The sequence below is a fragment of the Zootoca vivipara genome, chromosome 11, assembly GCF_965207765.1.
Source record: "Zootoca vivipara chromosome 11, rZooViv2.hap1.1, whole genome shotgun sequence".
Taxonomy (NCBI): Eukaryota; Metazoa; Chordata; class Lepidosauria; order Squamata; family Lacertidae; genus Zootoca; species Zootoca vivipara.
In genome coordinates this window covers 39,560,631-39,581,626 of record NC_142594.1, presented here as the reverse complement: position 1 = coordinate 39,581,626, position 20,996 = coordinate 39,560,631, and the positions used below count along the sequence as shown (strand labels likewise).

Sequence of the window (20,996 nt, the reverse complement as noted above, 5' to 3'; positions counted from 1 at the left end):
CTGCAGTCCTTGGAGCACCTTTGGCAGTCAAGCCAAGATTGGAAGTGGCCCTTACTGCACAGTCCTGGGCATGTCTGTTCAGAAACTAGTCCCATGAAATCCATGTACAGGATTGCTGCCTTAATATGTGGGGAACTGCTACTTTCCCTCTTTAGAAGATGTGCACCCTTATTACTTATTTCTTAACAGGAGACACATGTTCCAGATTCCTTGATAGTATTTGCATGCCGCCTGCTAGCAACAACAACCATTTGCAATAACAATGCACGACATCAAAATTCACTTTGAAACTATAAAACCATTGAACACAGCATCAGGCTCCAGCAGCAGAGAAATAAAGCCAATCGATCAAGCCCCAGGGTAGTGGAGCCAAAAATTCCGCAGAAGTTTTTGGGCTAATTGTTTACCTTTGTTTGTTTGTGTGAGGGACAGGGGATATCGCGAAGTCCCTCCCCTCCTGAGTTCAAGCCCGTCCCCGAGCAAAGGGGAAAGCAGGGAGAGTTCCGATTCCAGTGGGGAAGCAGGAAGTCGTGTCCGAGGCTCAGGCAAGGTAGAGGAGCCAGGGTCCCAGGTGGGACAGGAAGGGGCAAGTAAGGGGGGAAGACCCATCCCCCCAACTCCAGAATTACGCAGGAAGAGGAGGGGCAAGAGGATGGGTCTGCCAAAGCTTTTGTGTTGGAGAAAGACGCGCCAAAAGCCATTAGGAGGTTCTGAAACAGACTGACAACATCGCTCCGTGTAAATAGCAATGACTTGAGCACTGTAAATACGCAGCACCAATAAAAGAATAAAATGCAGAGCTGCGTAGCGTCGTTACTCTGAAGTAGTCCACTCCGGCCACTGTGACAGCAACCTCCTAATCATTTTTGGGCTACTTTGGAGTTGCCGGGATGAGCGTGTCAGAGGCGGAGAAGTGGCGGCAGATCGCTGAGCAAGCCCAGCTAGAACTGCAACAGCTGTCGCTGCAGGCGCAGGGAGAATTGAAGGCAGCTAAAGAGGAGACTAAGAAGGTCCAGGACGACCGGCTACAACTTGCGGAACAGGTGAGAGAGCTCCAGGAAAAAGAGCAGCATTTAAGGGCGGTGGCGGTAGACCTCCAAAACAAGCTGGATGCAGAGAAAAACAAGGCGGGAGGGGCACCCCAAGTCCAAGTGCTGCCAGGAAGGAGAGCTGGGACCCTAGTAAGCAAGTTCAATGGAGACCCGAAGGAGTTTCAGGGCTTTGAGACTGAGATTGTGTATGCTCTTGAGCTGCACCACGATGAGTTCCCTGATGATGAGCACAGAGTAGCGTTTATTGTGGAGCACCTTACAGGGGCGGCCAGGGAGTGGCTAAGACCGTTAATTGCAACAAGGAATCCTTGCATGAAGAATGTCAAACTCTTTCTAGAAGGTTTGAAAACGATGTATTCGTCCGATAGTCATATGGACCAGACTAAGGAGGAACTTCATAATTTACGCCAAGGAAATATGACAGTTCGCGCGTATTGGGCGAAATTCACCATGCTGGTGCACAGATTGGGGTGGGATCTGGAGTCTGCCCCAATGCAAGCGGCGTTTTACTTGGGGTTGCATGAGGAGGTGAAGGATGAGCTCTCGAGAGGTCCAAAGCCCAGTAATATGGATCAACTGAGCAAAGCGGCTCTGGCGGTGGGGGTGAGGCAGGAATCCAGATGGAGCGACAAGCAAGCAACGCGCGCAAAGCGGGCTTGGTTCCCACGGTCGCAGGAGAAGCCACTCCCTCAACAACCCTTTCAAGCCACGCCTGGGGCCAGTCAGGACCAGGAACCCATGCAGATTGATAGCGCGCGCGCGCGGGCTTTTCAAACCCCAGCGGCGCCAAGACGCAAGGAGGGAAGGGGTGGGAATTGCTTTCTCTGCAACTCCCCCCAGCATCTCGTCAGAGACTGCCCACATCGCAGGGAGTGGCAAGGAAAGGCGGGAACGGTTGTGCCCTCCCCCACTGACGCAGCACCACAGCAGGGAAACGGGAAAGCCTGGCTGCAGGAGACAAGGGGCGGCAGCCAGGCACAGTCAGCAGACAACAGCCCCAGCCCACCCACCCGCACAGAGAGGAGCGGAGCCAGCCCACCCCTCCCAGAGCAGGAGTGGTTCTAGAAGTGACGCTCACGCTCCCTAATGGCTATCCCCTGACAGTCCTCGCCTTAATTGACAGTGGGGCGTCAGCGAACTTCTTCTCGAGGAACTTTGCAGAAGAGCACCAGATCCAGCTTCTGCAGCTGGATTTTCCTCTGCACGTGGCAACCATTGACGGCAGAGAGCTGCTGGGAGGGGCCATCACTCATCAAACCCCCCCCCATGAGAATGACGGTTGGAAGGCACTCAGAGACACTGGCATTCAACGTCACCACCATCTCAGACCCCCCAATCGTTTTGGGCATGAGCTGGCTGGCGCGCCACGACCCCTCCATAAGTTGGCATCAGAGATGCATCACTTTTGGATCGGACTTTTGCCTGGAACATTGCATGCAGCACCAACCAGGGGAGGGGCCTCCGATAGCCACGGTGGCCACCATGCACGTCAAAGGGGGTGAGGCGATACCCAAACCATACTGGGACCTGCAGGAGGTCTTCAGTGAAGCGGAGTCCGACCACCTGCCCCCACACAGGCCTTTTGACTGCCAGATCAACCTGGTGCCTGGGGCAACTATACCCCCAGCCAAGCTGTACGCCATGTCAGACCAGGAACTGGAGGATCTGCGCGCTTTTATCGACAAGAACCTCAAGCGGGGGTTCATCAGAGAAAGCAAGGCAGCAGGGGGCAGCCCGGTCTTCTGGGTGGACAAGAAAGACACGCAACAGCGCCGTCTTGTGGTGGATTTTAGACGGCTGAATTCGGTGACAGAGCCAGTGGCTTTCCCCATGCCCAGAGTGGATGATCTCCTGACAGCGGCACGCAGGGGCAAGATTTTCACCAAGCTAGACCTGAGGGGGGCGTACAACTTGATCAGGATCCGGGAAGGCGATGAGTGGAAAACCACGATGTTCACGCCTCTGGGCTCTTTTGAATATCTGGTGATGCCCTTCGGGTTGCAAGGGGGCTCAGCATGCTTCCAGGCCTTCATGCACCACGTCCTGGGGTCCCTACTCTTCAGGAAATGCTTGGTCTTTCTGGATGACATCCTTATTTACTCCAACGACCCAGTGCAGCACGTGAAGGACGTCAGGGAGGTGTTACAGCGCCTGAAGGAAAACCACCTGTATGTGAAGCTGGAGAAGTGCAAGTTTCACACCAAGGAGGTGGACTTCCTGGGCTACAAGCTGTCAGACAAGGGGCTGGCAATGGACAAGGACAAGGTGCAGACCATCCTGGACTGGCACAGCCCCAGGACGCGCAAAGATGCCCAACGCCTACTAGGCTTTGCCAACTTCTACAGGAAGTTCATCAAGAACTTCTCTCGAGTTACGGCTCCCATCACTGACTGCCTGAGAGGCAAGCAGAAGTTCAGGTGGACACCAGAGGCGCAAGCAGCGTTCGAAAGCCTCAAGAGGGTGTTCGCCTCAGACCAGAACCTGTTCCACGTGGTTCAGGACGCGCCCCTACGCATTGAAACAGATGCTTCTGATAAGGCGGTGGGCGCCATTTTGTTGCAACTGGACGCCAACAGAGAGTGGAGACCCTGTGCCTTCTTCTCCAGGAAGTTGACCCAGCCCGAGCGAAACTACACAGTTTTTGATCGGGAACTTCTTGCGATCCACGCGGCGTTCCAGCACTGGAGACACTTCCTGGTGGGCGCCAAGCACCCCATCCAGGTGTGCACAGACCACAAGAACCTGGAGTTCTGGAGAACTGCCAGGGTGCTCAACCAGCGGCAGATACGGTGGGCGGAGTTCTTCTCGAACTTCAACTTCTCCATACACTACATCCCAGGAGAGCAGAATGTCAGGGCGGATGCCCTCTCCCGCAAGCCAGAGTACATGGAGGAGGAGGCGCCACCAGCCCCAAGGCACATTTTCCCCCCGTCGGCATGGTCCTGCGGAGCAGCAGTGGTGAGCGAGGCAGAACTCACAGCACTGACGGCAGCGGATGAATTTGCCAACCGCATCTTCAGAGAACTGAGAGGGGGGAGGGAGCAGGCAAAAGACTTTGCAGAACGCAGAGGGCTGCTTTTCTACAAGGGTGCGCTGTACCTACCCACCACCCAGCTTCGACGTACGGTCCTCAAGCAGATGCACGACAACCCTACAGCGGGGCATTTTGGAAGGGACAAGACCACTCACCTAGTCATGAGACACTTCTGGTGGCCAGGGGTGAGGGAAGATGTTCGAGACTATGTAAGGGGCTGTACCACCTGCCAGCGGGCGAAGGTGGTCAGAGCAGCGCCACCAGGGTTGCTGGAGCCCTTAGCCACACCACACAGGCCGTGGGAAGTGGTGTCCATGGACTTCATCACAGATCTGCCTTCGTCCAGGGGTAAGACTGCAGTGTTGGTGGTGGTGGACCTCATGTCCAAAATGTGTCACTTTATACCGTGTGCCAGGGCAGTCTCGGCAGAAGAGACAGCCAAACTGTTTGTTGATCACATTTTCAGACTGCATGGATTACCTTTAAGGGTTATTTCGGATCGTGGCCGCCAATTTGTTTCCAGGTTCTGGCGGCGGCTCATGAACCTCCTGCAGGTGGAGGTCAGCTTGTCGACGGCTAGACACCCGCAGACCAACGGACAAGCGGAGAGGGTCAACGCCATTCTGCAGCAGTACCTGAGATGCTACGTCAGCCAGCGGCAAACGGACTGGGTGGATCGCTTGCCACTAGCAGAATTTGCCTACAACAATGCAGTGCACGTCTCCACAGGGGTGTCGCCCTTTAAGGCCAATTACGGGCGCGACCTCAGATCTTTCCCAGAGAGGGAGAGGGAGGAGGAGGAGGAGGGCCCACAGGCTGAGGATTGGGCAGAGGAACTGGAGACGGTGCACCAGCAGCTCAGAGAACACTTGGAGAGGGCCAAGGAAGCGTACAAAAAGGGGGCAGATCGCCACAGGCGACAAGGGGAGGTCATCAGGGTGGGGGACAAGGTGTGGTTGTCCTCGGAGGGCCTTCCCACCAGAGGGAGGTGCAAAAAGCTGGCACCCAAATGGCTGGGCCCCTTCACGGTCACGCAACAGGTCAACCCGGTGGCATACAGGCTGGCACTGCCAGAGGACATGAGGGTGCATCCAGTGTTTCATAGATCGCTGCTGTCGCCGTACAGGGAAAGCAGCAGGCTCCGAGACAGCGAACAAACCCCCGAGGGAGGGGGGGAGAGGGAAAGCAGGGAGCAACTCAATGAGGCCACGGCCATCCTGGATTCAAGGTGGGGGGTGGGGGGCCTGGAGTACCTCATGGCATGGGAGGATGCTCCACCGTCCCAGAATGAATGGGTTCCCGCCACTCAGATACAGGAGGAATTCTTGGTGGAAGAATTTCACGCCCTCTTTCCCCACAGACCCAAGCCCTGGCACATGGAAAGGGAGGGGGAGGAGGAGGAGGCACGGGAGAACAGCTCACCATGGCGCTGGGAAGCGGAGTTTGAGGAACCAGAGGATGAGGTATGGGTGTCGCCAAGATCCACCCAGTCAGAGGAAGGAGCAGATTGGCAAAACATTTTTACCCCCACCAGCTCTGACGCCACGGACTTTTTGGGATTCCCGTCCTCCCAGGCGGAAGGGGGGGGCTCGCAGGACTGGGGGGAGGTGTTCACACCAACGGGCTCGGAGAGCACCGAGTTCTTAGGCTTCCAGTCGTCACCGACACATGGGGGGGGCCTGGGGAGGGGTGAAGGAGAGCTTGGGAGGGGGGTGGATGTGAGGGACAGGGGATATCGCGAAGTCCCTCCCCTCCTGAGTTCAAGCCCGTCCCCGAGCAAAGGGGAAAGCAGGGAGAGTTCCGATTCCAGTGGGGAAGCAGGAAGTCGTGTCCGAGGCTCAGGCAAGGTAGAGGAGCCAGGGTCCCAGGTGGGACAGGAAGGGGCAAGTAAGGGGGGGAAGACCCATCCCCCCAACTCCAGAATTACGCAGGAAGAGGAGGGGCAAGAGGATGGGTCTGCCAAAGCTTTTGTGTTGGAGAAAGACGCGCCAAAAGCCATTAGGAGGTTCTGAAACAGACTGACAACATCGCTCCGTGTAAATAGCAATGACTTGAGCACTGTAAATACGCAGCACCAATAAAAGAATAAAATGCAGAGCTGCGTAGCGTCGTTACTCTGAAGTAGTCCACTCCGGCCACTGTGACAGTTTGTTTGTTTGCTTACCGGTAGTTAGTTAGACAAACAGGTTATGCAGCGGAAGCTCCCTTGAGTTTGTGATTCTGCATTACAAAGGCCAGGAGGCCCAAGGAGGGGGAAATCCTTTCTTATTCTTCTCTACATCTATAGCTTTAGGCCAGGATTTGTACAAAAAGCCTCATTTGCGGTTCAAGGACCCGCCCCACCCCCCATGAGAAATGAAGACACAGTGACACATGGATTTGAGTTAATGGGTAAAATAAGGCCACAACTTTGTTGGTTAGAGCAAGTGAGAGGTATTGGCTTAGGCATTGGACTCTCTAGCAAGCGTGACTCCACCCCGCTCAGCGGGGGGGGGGGGGTCATATCAGGTTAACACCCCAAGGAAGGAGCCTGTTGATGCAAATACAACTGAAAGCTCCCCCTGGTGTCACCGGGGGTCGTGCCATGGCCCTAGCCTCAGCAGGGCATCAGACAGGATCAACTGCCGGATCCCTTAAGGGGATACCCCTATAAGAGGAGGGTTGGATGATGGCCACAACCAGTCCTCAAACACACCTGACGCTCCATATTCCAATGCCTAACCACCAAATACCGAAAGAAAGATGTGACGAATTGCTACGAGGTAGGCGGAAAAACCAAGAGGCCGGTGCCTTCTGCGTTACAAAGGCCAGGATTTGTACAAAAAGCCTCATTAAGAGAGGTGTGTAGCTGAAATGCCATGAAGTCTGGTGTCTTTGGGGACTCCTGTCTCCAATCTTGTTCAGTTTATTGCTGTCAAAAGCTTCAGCTTCCAACATTTGCCCTGAAGCCTGAAAGCTACACAGGAGCTCTAGTTTGTTTGCCTTAAAAAAAAAATGTCTTGCTTCAGGTGGGTTTTTTTTTTTTTGGTTTGGTTTTTTTTTTAACATCTCTTGGTTAGCCGGATGCTTGGATGCTTGGACCAGAGTCCCAGAAAAGAGAAACTAAACCAAAAAGATTTCCTGCTTCCTCCTTCTCCCAGCCTCCTGTGCATTTACACATAGGCTCTTGCAAATTTAATAATAATAATAATATAGGTAGTAGTAATATAAATAGTAAATAAAAGTGTAGCATTCTTAGCTATTAGGGGATACTTAGGGGATAATGATATTTTGCATTTAATTTTAGTCTTCAAAGCACCTTGCATACATTTCCTCTGTAAACCTTACAGCCAGCCCTGTAAGGTAGGCCAGTATTTACTATTGCTGCATTGCAGGGGGATGATGGGGGAAACCACCTTCAAGTTGTTTAGTTCTGCTGGGGAGAAAAATCCAGTGCACATTGTCCTCCGTTTTGCTCGCCTGCACCTCAAGCAGATGTTGAGATTTCCTCTCCAGGTCCCTAACAAATCCCTCGTTTGTCCTCCTTTTGTTTCTAGCCAGCAACATTGTTTTCATGTCAACCAAAGCAGTTCTGGTGGACTTCGGTCTGAGCGTTCAAATGACGGAAGATGTTTTCTATCCCAAAGACCTCCGAGGAACAGAGGTAAGACCCATGTGCAAGAAGGAAGCCTTGCTGCTATTTCTCTCATGTCATTATAATGAGTGCTGAACGGGAAAGAGCTGCTGCAAGGGTGGGGGGTGGGGGTGGGGTCATAGTCCCATTGGAAGATCTATTGGGAGCTTGTGCAGGAGAACACTCAACTGTATCCCCTTTTTGATGCAGTCATGAAAATGAACAAATACTTGATTTTGCACCGTCTAAGTTTAAAAATAGGCAATAGTAATGGTTTAAAAAAGCCTGGAATGATTTGGTGATAACTGATAGTTTGGGGGGGGGGCAGGGAAACCAGACTTTGGTTTAGTTACATCCCATCATTCCACTGGAAGGTTTCAATCCTAACCTGCAGGTTGCAACGCTGGTCTGCAAATGTGTGCGTGCTGAAGTTTCAGTTGCCTGGGTTATGGCATTTCTTCTCTATAACCGTTGGCTCAGTTCAGATGTAATGCCAAACCACGGTTTGGTGTTACATGAATGAGCCACAGGCTCAAGCGGTCCCTGCTCACTTTGCTCTTTCCCAGACGCCCGCTGTCTTTTTTGTTTTGTTAGCAGACCATAGTTTGACAAATGGTTTTGCCTCCAAGGCGAAATGGGAAACCCACTTCAAACCCATCAGCCCTTGCAAGTGTGGCCAGGGATGATGGGAGCTGTAGTTCAGCATCATCTAGAGGACCAAAACAATTCCCCCACACCTATGCTAGAAGAGGGGGTGGGGGTGGGGGAAATAAAACCACTTCCCTGTTGCCCAATCTTTCTTGCTGTTAAGACTGTCAAGATTCAAGACTGGAGCTAATTTTCCCTCTGGGTTCCATTTGCAGATTTACATGAGCCCAGAAGTGATCCTTTGCCGAGGCCACACTACAAAAGCCGACATCTATAGCCTGGGAGCAACCATCATCCACATGCAGACTGGCATCCCGCCATGGGTGAATCGCTATCCCCGTGCGGCATACCCCTCCTACCTCTACATAGTAAGCATGGACTTTGGCCGCGTGGGCAATGGATCTGTGCTGGCCCAGGTGCCCATTCCCAGCACACACCCCTTTCTGATAGCACCTGCCTTATTTTTAGGCTTGTTGACTTCCTATAAGCAGCTGGTTAGCCACTGCAGGAAACAGGGTACTCCCTTAACTAGCATAGGAAGCTGCCTTAGACCCGGTCTGAGTTATTGGTCCATCTAGCTCAGAACTGTCCGCTCAGCCTGGCAGCAGCTTTCCAGGGTGTCGGGCAAGGGAAGCTCTCCCCCATCACCTGCTACCTGGCTCTTTTGACAGGAGATGCGAAGGGTTGATCTTGGGACTTTCTGCATATGCTCCATGCGCCCCACCGCTGAGCCTGATTCAGAAATGCTCCTTTTGCAATGCTCCCGAGGGCAAAACTACAGGCTGAGTCACCCTGCGCAGTTGCCAGGCCCAGAGTGGCAACACAATGAGCACCACAGATAGGTATTTCCCAACTCTGCTTGGAAATGGCACTCGGAATGAATTCTCACTGGGACACAAAGCAGGCATGTGATGTTTGAGATCTGAAACCAGACTTCTAAGTTTAACTGAAAAGAAGCTATAAGAGACCCGGATTAGAGCAGCAGGTGTGTGTGTGTGTGTGTGTGTGTGTGTGTGTGTGTGTGTGTTCACACCATTTCCCCAAGCTATATAATTGTCCACCCCCCTGCTATTAGCCTCACCAAGCTATGTGGGTGGAAGGATACAAATACCACTTCTCTCCACATACCCAGGAGCAGGATGAAGGGTGGTTTCATTTGGCAAAGTGGCATGGAAGGAAAGGGTTAGATTCTCACCTGGGACCACTGCTTTGACCCAAACTGGAGCTTGCTCCATCATCTACTTATTTAATATATTTCTAAGAATACTTGTGTGTCTTCTGTATTGCCCCCGTCCCCAAAGTGTGACAAACCTGCAGAATCTGGACAGCACTTCAGATGGCAGGTGGGGTCTCACATGGTTAAACGCTTATCCGTCGGCAGGGGATCCTGCACACAGAAAAATCGAAAGTTAGAGGAGCATTTGGGTTATGAGCTCCCGCCTGTCGTTTGAAGTGGTACAGCCACAGCAGAGGTTTAGTGCCTCAACGAGAGCGAAGCCCCCTGACTTGCATTTCCACAGTTGCATCGCTCGCTCCCAAGCCTATTTTTCCCTTTTCTTTTTGACCTTCTTGCTGTTTGAACTTGGTAAACTTCCATGGGATTGTGGAAGTATGAACAACAAGGGGAATGATGCCATTTGTTTCTCTCTGATCTGAGTGGGAGGGAGGTGGAAACTGCAAGTTCACAGGCAGAATGTGAACTTGGCAGAGGAACTCTAGGGCGATGAACTCAGGCCCCCGTGACTGCCCCAAGGTTTTAGGCCTCGCAAACTGGAGCCATTGTGTGCAGAAGGGTGTTTTTTTTTTAAAGCAGATTTTCTTCAAGCCAGTAGCTCAGTGGTAGGTCATCTGCCTTGGATGCAGAAGTTCCTAGGTTCAGTCCCTAACATAGCAAGGTGGTGGTGGGGAGAAAGTTCTTGCTTGGAAGCCTGGAGAGCTGCTGCAAGTCACTGTAGGCAGTGCTGAGCTGGCGGGTCCCCATGACCCAATTCAGTATAAGGCAGCTTCCTATACTCCTATTGTTTGCATGGTGACCTTGATCCGCCAAGCCTCCTCACACTGCCAACCAGTGTGTCACATTGCCAGCACACAAACCGATGTTTGCCGAAACCGAATTGATGCTCCGTTTTGGCCTGCAAGCTGGGTCATCCCCAGTTGCTCTGTGTTCGTTGGCCCAGATTGCGGAGCGAGGATCTCCGACCTTTGGGTGAACTCTAAGCCGGTTTGTTAGGGTTTGCTGTTCCACTTTGAAACTGGCTCCCTTTCCAGCTTTGCTGTGGTTCTCCACGGCGGCGGCAGAGTGGCAGTTTTCCAAAGCATGAGTCAGGGCGAGGAAATTCCTAGGGCGGTAACCTTATGATAGAAAGGAGCCTTCTCCAAAGCTGTTTTCCCCTCTCCCTCTCGGTGAGCATCGTGCTAAAGGCCGCCGGCTTTTCTTTCCTCCCGATAGATCCACAAGCAAGCACCACCTCTGGAAGACATTGCTGAGGACTGCAGTGCTGGCATGAGAAGGTTGCTGGAAGCTTCTCTGGAAAGGAACCCAAACCAAAGACCCTCTGCCACAGAGCTGCTTAAGCACGAGGCCCTGCACCCCCCTCCGGAGGAACAGCCTCGGTGTCAGAGCCTGGACTCGGCACTCTTCGAAAGGAAAAGGCTGCTGACCAGGAAGGAGCTGGAGCTGCCAGAAAACATTGCTGGTACAAAACCAATCCATCTACTTCTGCCCCTCTGGGTGTGGCTGGACTCCGGCACCCATCAGCCCCAGACAACATGGCCAGTGGCCAAGGATGATGGGTATCATAGTCCAGTAACCTCTGGGGGGTCCACAGGTTCCCCATTCCCTGCTCTAACAGAAGGGGACAGGCGGACAGGACTGAGCCTGTGCTAGACAGGAGCACTTTGTCACGTCACAGGTCAAGTTGGAAGCGGCAGGTGAAGGGAATGAGGTGAACGCGGGAGACTGATATAGACTCTTGTCAGAGTATTTGTCTGGAGGAGGGAGTGCACAGCTGCTCCTATCCAAAAGGCTCTAGATGGACCTATCCCTGCGCTAGTCTTTTTCAGGTGGAGGCTGTGCTTACGGCAAGGTTGAAGTTTAAGGTCAAAGTCTTAGGATAAGGTCAGGCTGAGGTTCCTGTTCATTTGGTTTTTTTATTTTTGTTTTAAGAAACGGGACGTGTTGAGGGAAAACAACAGCAATGCAAATCAGAGTTAAAAACAACATACAATTTTTTAAAATGCGATTTCTTAATTTTTGGTTTTGTTTTAAAAAACAAACACATGAGTATGGGACTACCTGCACCCGACCTTTTCAAGCAGCAATGGGCAAATCTGACAAAATTATGTCTGACTGTCCAGAGGTGTCCCACCCACATCCTGCTACTAGACCCTTTCTAAGACGATTGCTAAAACGTACCTTGTGTGGTGGGTGACAATATCCTAGCCCTTTAACAGTGCTCAGAACTAAGTCCCGCTGTGCTCCATGGGGCTGGCAACTGTGTACGTGTGTTTAGAATGGAAGCGGTAACCTTTTATATGTCAGCTGTCCCGTCAGTGGAGCTCCACTACCTTTCGAGCTTGCAGCAATAACTAACTCAGCTGCAGCACAGGCCGAGCAAGGGTTTGTCAGACATTTGCATTCATGATGCCTGGTTTCCCTATGCCGGTTCCCTCTCTGGCATACCGGAGGTAAACTGCACCAAGAAATGGGAGGCACAGATAGATGGAGAGAGAAAGATTAGTGCACACGAGAATGGAACTATTTCATGCTTTGCGCTTCACTTGCTAAGAAAGCTGCCCCCTACTACTGTAATAGGTTTATAAAAAGGAAACATCCCTTCTACTCACTGTAAACTTTATTGATGCTGCAGAGGAATTAAACTGAGAACTGGATGAATGGCTGTAACCACCTATTACGGTTTCATCTCCCTCGAGTCTGTGTTTCCTTTTCTTCTGCAAAGGCTGCTGATTTATTAGTTTTCTCGAAAAGAAGCATATTTAGTGAGCTGAAGCAGATTTGAAAAATCACCACCAATTACTCTAAAGCAAGTCTTGCAGCATAATATCATATGGTGACCTCTCTCTCTCTTTTAAAATTCTTCCTTGTCAGATTCTTCAAGTCTTGGGATTACAGAGGAATCGGAACTGCTAAAGAGGCAGCGATCGTTGTACATAGACATTGGAGCATTAGCTGGCTACTTTAACATTGTCCGGGGAACAACAACGCTAGACTACGAATAAATCTGAGGATCTCTTGTGCTGGACAGAAGGAGATAATGCCTCTTATAGAACTAACTGCTTTTGAAGAAGAGTGCAATCAGTTTTATCACTGGAAGGATTTTCTAAAGCTAACCCTTTTGGGAATTCTGACCAATATATAATGATCACCACTGTCTTTACATTCTGGATGAAAGCAAACGTCAACAGATTACTTGTTTTGTTGGCATATGGTGTGTGTTTTGCGTGCACACATCATTTGTGATTTGAATAATGTTCAGTGTGTAAAAATATTTGTGTGTGTGTGTGTGTGTGTGTGTGTGTGTGTGTGTATTTGTATATATATTGTAGAATTCTATTATATCACACACACACACACACACACACACACACACACACACACACACACACACGTAATGTGCATTAAAAAAGAAAGAAAGACGGACCTGACTGGGTCTGAATAGTTAAGCTAAGCTTCATTCAGACCCCCATTAAGACTCCTTGACCGCTTCCACCTAAGAACTGTCAAAGTGCACATTGGATCGGATCTACGGCTGTTTCTAAACAGTGCTTGCTTCCAACAGTGGCTTTTTGTAGCGTTGCCTTGGCTAGGATGCCTCCTCTTTGCAAATCCTTGGCTCACAGCATGGGGCTGGCTTCCCCAAGAAGGCCTGGGGCATTGCTAGTTGGGGTGCCTGCCCTTTTCTGTCCCCTCTCCCCTTGCTGATCTTTGCTTGCATCCAGCGGCAGCTCAGTTGACCCACAAACCAGCATGGCATGAGCATCTTTGCTCATCTCCACCCAACCGCCCACTTGTTTTGCTGATGGCTTGTTTTGGATGCCAAGGAAGGGAAACTCCCCATCTTCCTCTCCCTGCCCTTCTTTTGCTTCCCTTGGGTTCTTTGACACATTTCCCAAGCTCTCTCCATGGCGCTTATTTGACCTCCCCGCTTTTCAGACTGAGAGTTTGCCAACTTGGGCAAGTCAGTGGTTTTGTTGCCCCAAGTCTATGCAGGGGATAAGTCAGGTGCTTCCCCTCCACCTCCAAGCTAAGTTGAAACACTGACACCAGAGTTTTGAGAACCCTGCTATATAGGCCAAGGGTGTTGTGGCAGATCCGGAATAAGCTTGTAGAAATAAATGGGAGCTGTAAACCATAGCTGCCAAGTTATCCCTTTTTAAAGGGATTTTCCCTTATGCTGAATAGGCTTCCTCGCGAGAAAAGGGAAAACTTGGCAGCTATGCTGTAAACATAAGTAATGACTAAATTGTCCCATTGAGTTCAACAGGGACTGAAGCTGCAATCCTTACTCCACTTGCCTGGGAGCAAACCCCAAACTGGACTTATTTTGAATAGACATGATTAGCATTATGCTGTAAATTCAGCTAACTTAACAGTGCAGCACTGCCCGTTCTTACTCAGAAGTAAACCCCATTGAATTCAATAGGCTCTCAGGAAAGTGGAGTTAGGATTGTGGCATGATTCAGGATTTAGCCCATTGATAAGAAATAGCTGGACTCCTGTGGCTTGAAGACAGACTCTTAGAATTGAAAACCAGCAAAGAAAGCAAATTGTAGCGACAGGCATGTCTCCTGCTTGCACGTAGTAGGGTGGTGTTCAGAAAGCACTAGCACCCTTGCCTTTTGACTGACAGTGCAATGCTGGGCATGTCTACTCAGAGGTGAACCCAATAATGCTTGCTCTGCATCATATTGCAGCCTGAGTTAGCCGCATCAGGTGCAGTTTCCCAGAAAGTTCTTTTGCATGAATGGGAGCTGTGCAAAAAGCACGGAATGAGTTCTGGCTTGCAAACTTCTGCAAAGAATAGAGCAGCTGTGCACACGAGCCATTTGATGTATAATGTTGGTGAACAATATTGCACTGTGTTTGGAATCTTTGCCAGTTCAGATGGTGGTTCAATTTGTGGCTGCAAGACTTCATGTTGGTTAAAATAAACATGTGTTTGGATGCCATGAATGATACATTATTTTATGTTCCTATGGAAAAAGACTTCCTTTTCTCTTGAAGATGTTGAATACATTTAAATGTGATGTTTTAGAGGGCAGTAAAGCTGTTTCAAGAACATAGTTTGGTACATCCCATGGGATGAATTTGTAAACTTTTATAAAACTGTTGTGTACTAAGGATTAGTTTCGTTTTTAACCACCTGTTTCCCTTTTTTAATGGCATACTATGTATGTTGTAAACAGAACTAGTTATAAAACAACATATCTGTTTCAAAGTTTATATTTAAGGCTCTTTGTATACAAAATATATTTGTATTAATTTCTTCCACTCCTGATTCCAATAGGACTGGATTAAAGATTTGAAGGAATAAATCCATGTGTTCCTGTGTGCATTTATTTTGTCATTTCTTAGTATGTGTACCCATTTCTTAGCCTGTGTAAAAACAGTTGCATTCCTGTAGATATTTTGCTCCATCACCCTTTTTGTGGTCAGTTACTCTTGCCAATTGCAAAGCAACTGGGAGGACCATCAATAAAGGAAATCTGCACACCTTTTCTGGTGGGCAGTGTTGTGGCTGGGCATCCGGGCCCCTGCAGTGATCCGGCGGGGGGCGGAGATTGACACCCCCCTTGTGCCATCCCAGCTGCATCACTGGTGCTGGGTGTGGCCATGCCCAGGGGTGGCCTCGCTGGAACGGGATGTGGCCACGGAAAATTTAAACCGTGGCACAGCCAGGGTGCCCTCCCCTCTCGTCCTTTGCCGGATCTCCCAACCCACCCTCTTTTTATGCTTTGCTATGACGCAATCTTGCTATGCACAAATGTTTGCCGCCATATTGTTGGGGCTGGGTAAGAATTTTTTCCACTTGGCAAACTGGCACCAGAGCCTACCTCGTAGCAATTGTCACAACTTGGAGAGGTTAGGCATTGGATAAGCCTTTGGATAGAGGAGAGGTTGTAGCCTCCACTGGTGGCTCCTCATTAAGGGTATCCTGTTAAAGGGATCTGGGGGTGTGGATTCTGCCCGATGCCCGGACATGGGCTAGGGCCATGCCACAAACCCAACGGGGACCTCTCAGGTGCCCCTTTTTGATGTAACTTATAGGGCTCGCCCTATTGGTGGTTTACTCTTAGTTGGACTCCCTGCAGATGGGCGGGAATCGAGATATAGCCTGGCTTCCCCAAATTCCTAAGCCAAACAGCTCACATCTGTAACCAATAAAGTTGTGGCCTATTGGAACTCATAAACCTAAATACGTCCATGTGTTTATTACCCGCAAAGGAACTGCAGGTCACGGGGCCTTGGCACGCAATTCATTCTTATAGTGAGACTCGGCTGAGAGCCTGACCTCTGCTGGTTAACTTCAATAGGTCCTCCTAAGTCAGAGATGGGGAACCCGTTGCCCTCCAAGTGTTGCTGTTCTCCAACTATCATCATCCCTGACCATTGGATAGATAAATACAAGGTGTGCCAGACTCCCAACTCTGCTCTGTATACAATTTCTTAGGGAATTCCGAACGCCAGCCACTTTCGCTTTCTGGTGTCAGGGCCCAAGATGGAAAGTAGCACCTCAACTCGTGTTTTTCCATTTAGAAATGAGCTGGACCAGTCTGCTTCTTCTGCACAGATCAAAGCAGTGGAACAGGGCAGCAAAACCATGGCAAAGGAGGGTACCAGGTTTTGATTAAATTGGCCAAATGTGGGGAAGGGGAGACCTGCAAAAGATAAAACGTTCTGTATGTGTAGACCCTGAATATCTTCTAGAACGAGCAAGGGAGAATGGGAGCAGGGTGTTCATGATGTCATGCAAAAGCCCCTTAAAAAGTGAATGAACATATTCCACAGTCCATGCTCATTGCAGAAGCAGCCTTGACTGAAGCTGAGCTGTGTGTGTGTGTGCGCGCGCGCGCGTGAGAGGGAGAGAGAGAGAGCCTTGTGCTTATGATTCAAGAGGCAGCCAGATCTCTCCCATCTCTCTCTCTCTGATGATCAGCTGCTTCCGACAATACCAAGGTTATCACAGTCTGTACTGCACTCAGTGACTTGGTGCTCTCTGTTCCCCTGGAGCACTTGGCCTCCAGACTTTTCTCATGGAAAAACTGCTTCTTCACTAAACGGGCACAGGGTTTTCCATAATGGGTCATTGAGGTTTGTGAGAATTTTGAGCCATGGCACTCAAATTCTCCTACATATGCAAAAGCTAAACGCAATCACTTCATGACTACATCTTTGAGAATAGCTAGATTTGGGACATAGTATGCATAGTTAAGCATATATAGTGAGAACCAGAGAGGACAGGCAACAGGTAAGGATAATGTCTTCATTGAGGAATGGAAACTTTCTAAAATGTACTGGAGTAATAATGTTCAAGATGATGTAAAGGCATTTGTGTTACTTGGGACCCTGCGATATTAATTTATTATGTTTGATGTTGGTGTGGAAACTTGTTCTCATATGTTTAGTTCTACTTTTATTTTATTTGGCATCTGTTAGTATACAATATTATGTTTTACTATAAATAAAGATATTTTATTATTTATTATAACTAAAGATACGTAAATAAAAACACAGAAAACATAGATAAAAGTGTTTTCTATGTTTTTTATTTAAGAAACCCCTCAAATCTGCTGGCCCCCAAATCTGCAGGTGAGGTTGATTAAATTTTAGTCCAAAGGTAGAAGGAGCAAGGGAAAGATTGAGGGCACTAGGAGAAGGGGACGACAGAGGATGAGATGGTTGGACAGTGTTCTCGAAGCTACGAACATGAGTTTGACCAAACTACGGGAGGCAGTGCAAGACAGGAGTGCCTGGCGTGCTATGGTCCATGGGGTCACGAAGAGTCAGACACGACTAAATGACTAAACAACAACAACAAGAAGGAGCAAGGGCAATCTAAGGGCACTCCCATGCACGAAGGAGAAACTGAGGCAGGTTCTTATGGTAGATTGGTTGGTGCTCATTGGCTGAGCAGAGCAGCTTATATAAGCAGCTTGGAAAGGTTTTGTAAGGATGGCTGTCAGGCAGGCAGTGAACTGCATACAGAATGAGGCCACCTGTTCAATCTGCCTATAAATTTTTAAGAAGCCTGTAATTTTAGACTGTGCATGTAGTTTTTAAAATGCCTGCATCATCCCATGCTGGCAAGGCTCTGATAGTGATGTGCCCTACCCTCAACGCAGGAAGACAATTCCTAATATGAATACCAGGCTGTTCAGAACCGCAGGCCCCAAGAAGGGCTGCAGCAAGTGGTTTGATGCAATGTGAGGTTGTCTTGACTTGTTCACACCCCAGCAAATGTTCATGCATCCTTTATGCACAAAGCAATATACATCAGTCTGTCCAGAACCTCCCATCACACCTGGTCGCTGAGGCCATAGGTGGCAGCTACCCAAAGCTCCTCCCCTCTCTGGGCCCATCCCAAGGCTCACAGATAAGCACAACATCAAAGCAAGCCAATTAGCATACATCAAAGCAAGGAAAAATAAGCATATATGAGCTCATTCTTGCCACAACTACTAATTAGTTTTGGGGTTATCTTGACTACCAAGATGGAATTTGCATTTCGATTTGCTCCAACACATACACAGGCCAAACAGCCAGTTTGGAAACATCCTGGGGCTTCTGAAGCAATGCCAGTTGTGGCATGTCATGGTTGTCATGCGTGAGCTCCACCAGAAGCCCCCAAACCTCTTCCGCAAGGGTGACCAAGTACTCTGCTGCAAGTGTACCGAACAGAGTGCTCACGCGAGTCACGCAAGTCACATTTTTGGTCCTTTGGAACCAGCAGATGATGGGTACAAGGATGAAATCCAGACACTTCTAAATCCAAAAGGAAGCAGCAGGAAGTGGTTCTCAGAGGTTTCCCTGAAGCAGGGAGTCAGAGGCAAAATCTAGCGAAACCCTTGGAAGATCACACTGGAATACAAGCAATTCTGCCAAGGCTGACGTAACACATCATCAATGAAGAGAGACTTATGGCGACCAACTTATCAAGTTATCTGGGCAGAAATCGCCAGTGTTGAAAAGCAAATCACTAAGATGGAGAGAAAGTCTGTAAACAGCCAGCTTCTGAATTTCTACAGGACATCAAACAGACCTTGAGCAAGTATGGAATCTTTTCTCTCTGGGCTCCACATTCCCTTTACACTGTGCCATTGTCCCACACAATAAGATGAAACACAATACTGAGAAAGCAACAAGTCTTTTTTGTCCTGGACCAAACATATAAATATGCTGCAGGCTGTAACTCCCCCACCCTTGTCCCAAGCTGTGAAACATTTCAAGGGCTTGATTGTGCTTCACCGCAACTGAAAGTGAAGCGGTGTGATCTCTCTTTAAGAAGGCTTTTTGCACAGAACACACTTAGGAAATGGGCAAAGGCCCTGCCATTGCAAGCACAGGCCTTTAAAGCAAATGCAAGGCTGGATCCAACTAATGTGCATCTAGTGCAGTCAGGGAATCTAAAGGGCACAAAGCACGGTTCTTTACTCAGATAGACATTGGTTCTGTTGCCTGTGTGCTGGGCTATGAGAAGCTTGCTTCAGAGAGGCATTACTGGGAAGTAGAGTAAAATAAAAAAAATCCTTCAGTAGCACCTTAAAGACCAACTAAGTTTTTATTTTGGTATGAGCTTTCGTGTGCATGCACACTAGAGGTAACTGTTTGAGGTGGACCCAGTGGCTGTGAGTGTTGGTAAGGAATCTGTCAAAATAAAAGGTGAAATTGCAGTGGAGATGGATGAGGGGATCTGGGCCCTGAATTCAGAACTCATTTGTCTGCCCTGGCCAGTGGCAGGGGTGGGGGTGGGGAGTTCAGCAGAATCTGTATTGATCTGGACTTCAAAAACTGGCAATTTTTTTGGTGCCAGTTCCAGTAATTTGACACCCACTTTCATAATAGTTGCTTTTGCTGGGGACAGAATATTTCTAATTTCAGTGCTGTTGAAATGTCGTGCCCAGATGAAATTACGTACTTGAAGACTTTGGATTTGCGCCTCCTTGCTAGACAGCCTAGCTAGTGTAATTGTAGCTCACCCAGCCATATTGCAGGGAACAGCTCAAGTTGTAAAGCTAAGCTGTTTCTTGGGTAACGTTTTCATAAGATGCTATGTAGATCTCAAATGTTGTATGGTTTTTTTTTAGATGCTAAAAATCCTTAAAGTGTTGAAATGTTGTTTTTAAAATGTTGGGTTTTCTGGACTTGGGGAAGGAAGCTGAACAAGAGGGAAATGGAAGCAGGGTGTCCGTGATGTCATGGAGACAAGGGCTGTCTTAAGCATATCTGGCGCCCTGGCGCGAAGATCCCTCCGGTGCCCCCCTGCCCCGTTTCCCAGCCCGGTGACCTGGTGCCCTGCGCCACCCAGCATTGCCGTAGGGCCGGCCCTGATGAAGAGACCCTTAAAAAGTGAATGAACATAGCTATTCCAGAGTCCATGCTCAGTGTGGAAGCAGCCTTGAGTGAAGCTGAGCTGTGTGTGTGTGAGAGAGAGCCTTGTGCTTATGATTCAAGAGACAGCCAAATCTCTCCCATCTCTGTCTCTGATGATCAGCTGCTTCCGACAATTCCAAGGTTGGCATAGTCTGCACTGCACTCAGTGACCTGATGCTCTTTGTTTCCCTGGAGCACTTGGCCTCCAGATTTTTCTCATGGGAAAACTGCTTCTTTACTAAAGGAGCACAGGCGTTTCCATAATGGGTCATGAAGGCTGGTGAGAATTTGTACCACGGCACACATCCTTTTAGGTAATTTCCACAGAAGCTAAACCCAGTCACTTCACGCCCAAATCCACAAGTCTAGACTTCGGCTTGCAGTTTCCAGTCATTGACCGGAACTGCAACAACAACAACAACAACAACAACAACAACAACAACAAAGCTTGTAATTCTGGGAGGAGGAAGCATGTGTAAATGAATAGGCGAATTACATTGCAGCACAACAACAAAATGAAATAAAAGACAGCAAGGAGGGGGGACTGTGGGTCTCTGTCTAGATATAGCCTAAGTGAGGGGATCCTTTATTTGCTTGAAAATTCTGGAATCTCAAACGTGTAGAATCCTCTAGTCCAATCCCCTGCAATGCAGGAATCTTTCACCCAATGTGGAACTTGAACCCATGATCCTGAGATTAAGAGTCCCATGCTCTACTGACTGAGCTATCAGTTAACAGAGTTCTCAGTGAGATTCCTGAATAAACTGGGGGATGGATTCTGGGATACTGGTAGTTTTTGGTAGCCCATTAGGAGAAACCCATTAGGGTAAGAGCAGCTCAGCAATGGAACCAATTGTCATGAAATTCTACTCAATATTGATCCAGAGCTAATTCCAATGGTATAGTTAGCAGAAGAAAAACTTAAACCCTTTGCAGGATTCTCCCTATGTGGAGATAAATTAGACACTGGATGTAATTTTCTCAGTAGGTTGCGTTTTGTGTCGTTTATGATTGCTCCTAATAGACACATTTTTGTAT

The 20,996-nt window shown here is 49.1% G+C and overlaps 1 protein-coding gene and 1 pseudogene across 8 annotated transcripts in view; both read left to right on the top strand.

The window, feature by feature from the left end:
• The window catches only part of MAP3K8 (mitogen-activated protein kinase kinase kinase 8), a 35,274-nt gene extending 20,356 nt beyond the window's left edge, over window positions 1–14,918 (top strand). For 7 of the 8 annotated variants that reach the window (XM_035129630.3, XM_035129628.3, XM_035129633.3 and 4 more), the window contains 4 exons: window positions 7,623–7,729; window positions 8,563–8,715; window positions 10,797–11,043; window positions 12,456–14,918. In XM_035129630.3, coding sequence (XP_034985521.1) covers window positions 7,623–7,729; window positions 8,563–8,715; window positions 10,797–11,043; window positions 12,456–12,586 — 638 coding nt within the window. In that variant the 3' untranslated portion in view covers window positions 12,587–14,918. The remainder of the gene's footprint in view (window positions 1–7,622; window positions 7,730–8,562; window positions 8,716–10,796; window positions 11,044–12,455) is intronic. The other variant, XM_088653419.1, reaches the window with a different exon arrangement.
• Window positions 14,919–17,537: 2,619 nt separating this feature from the next.
• LOC148684272 (zinc finger protein RFP-like) lies at window positions 17,538–19,027 on the top strand (annotated as a pseudogene).
• The last annotated feature ends 1,969 nt before the right edge of the window (window positions 19,028–20,996 follow it).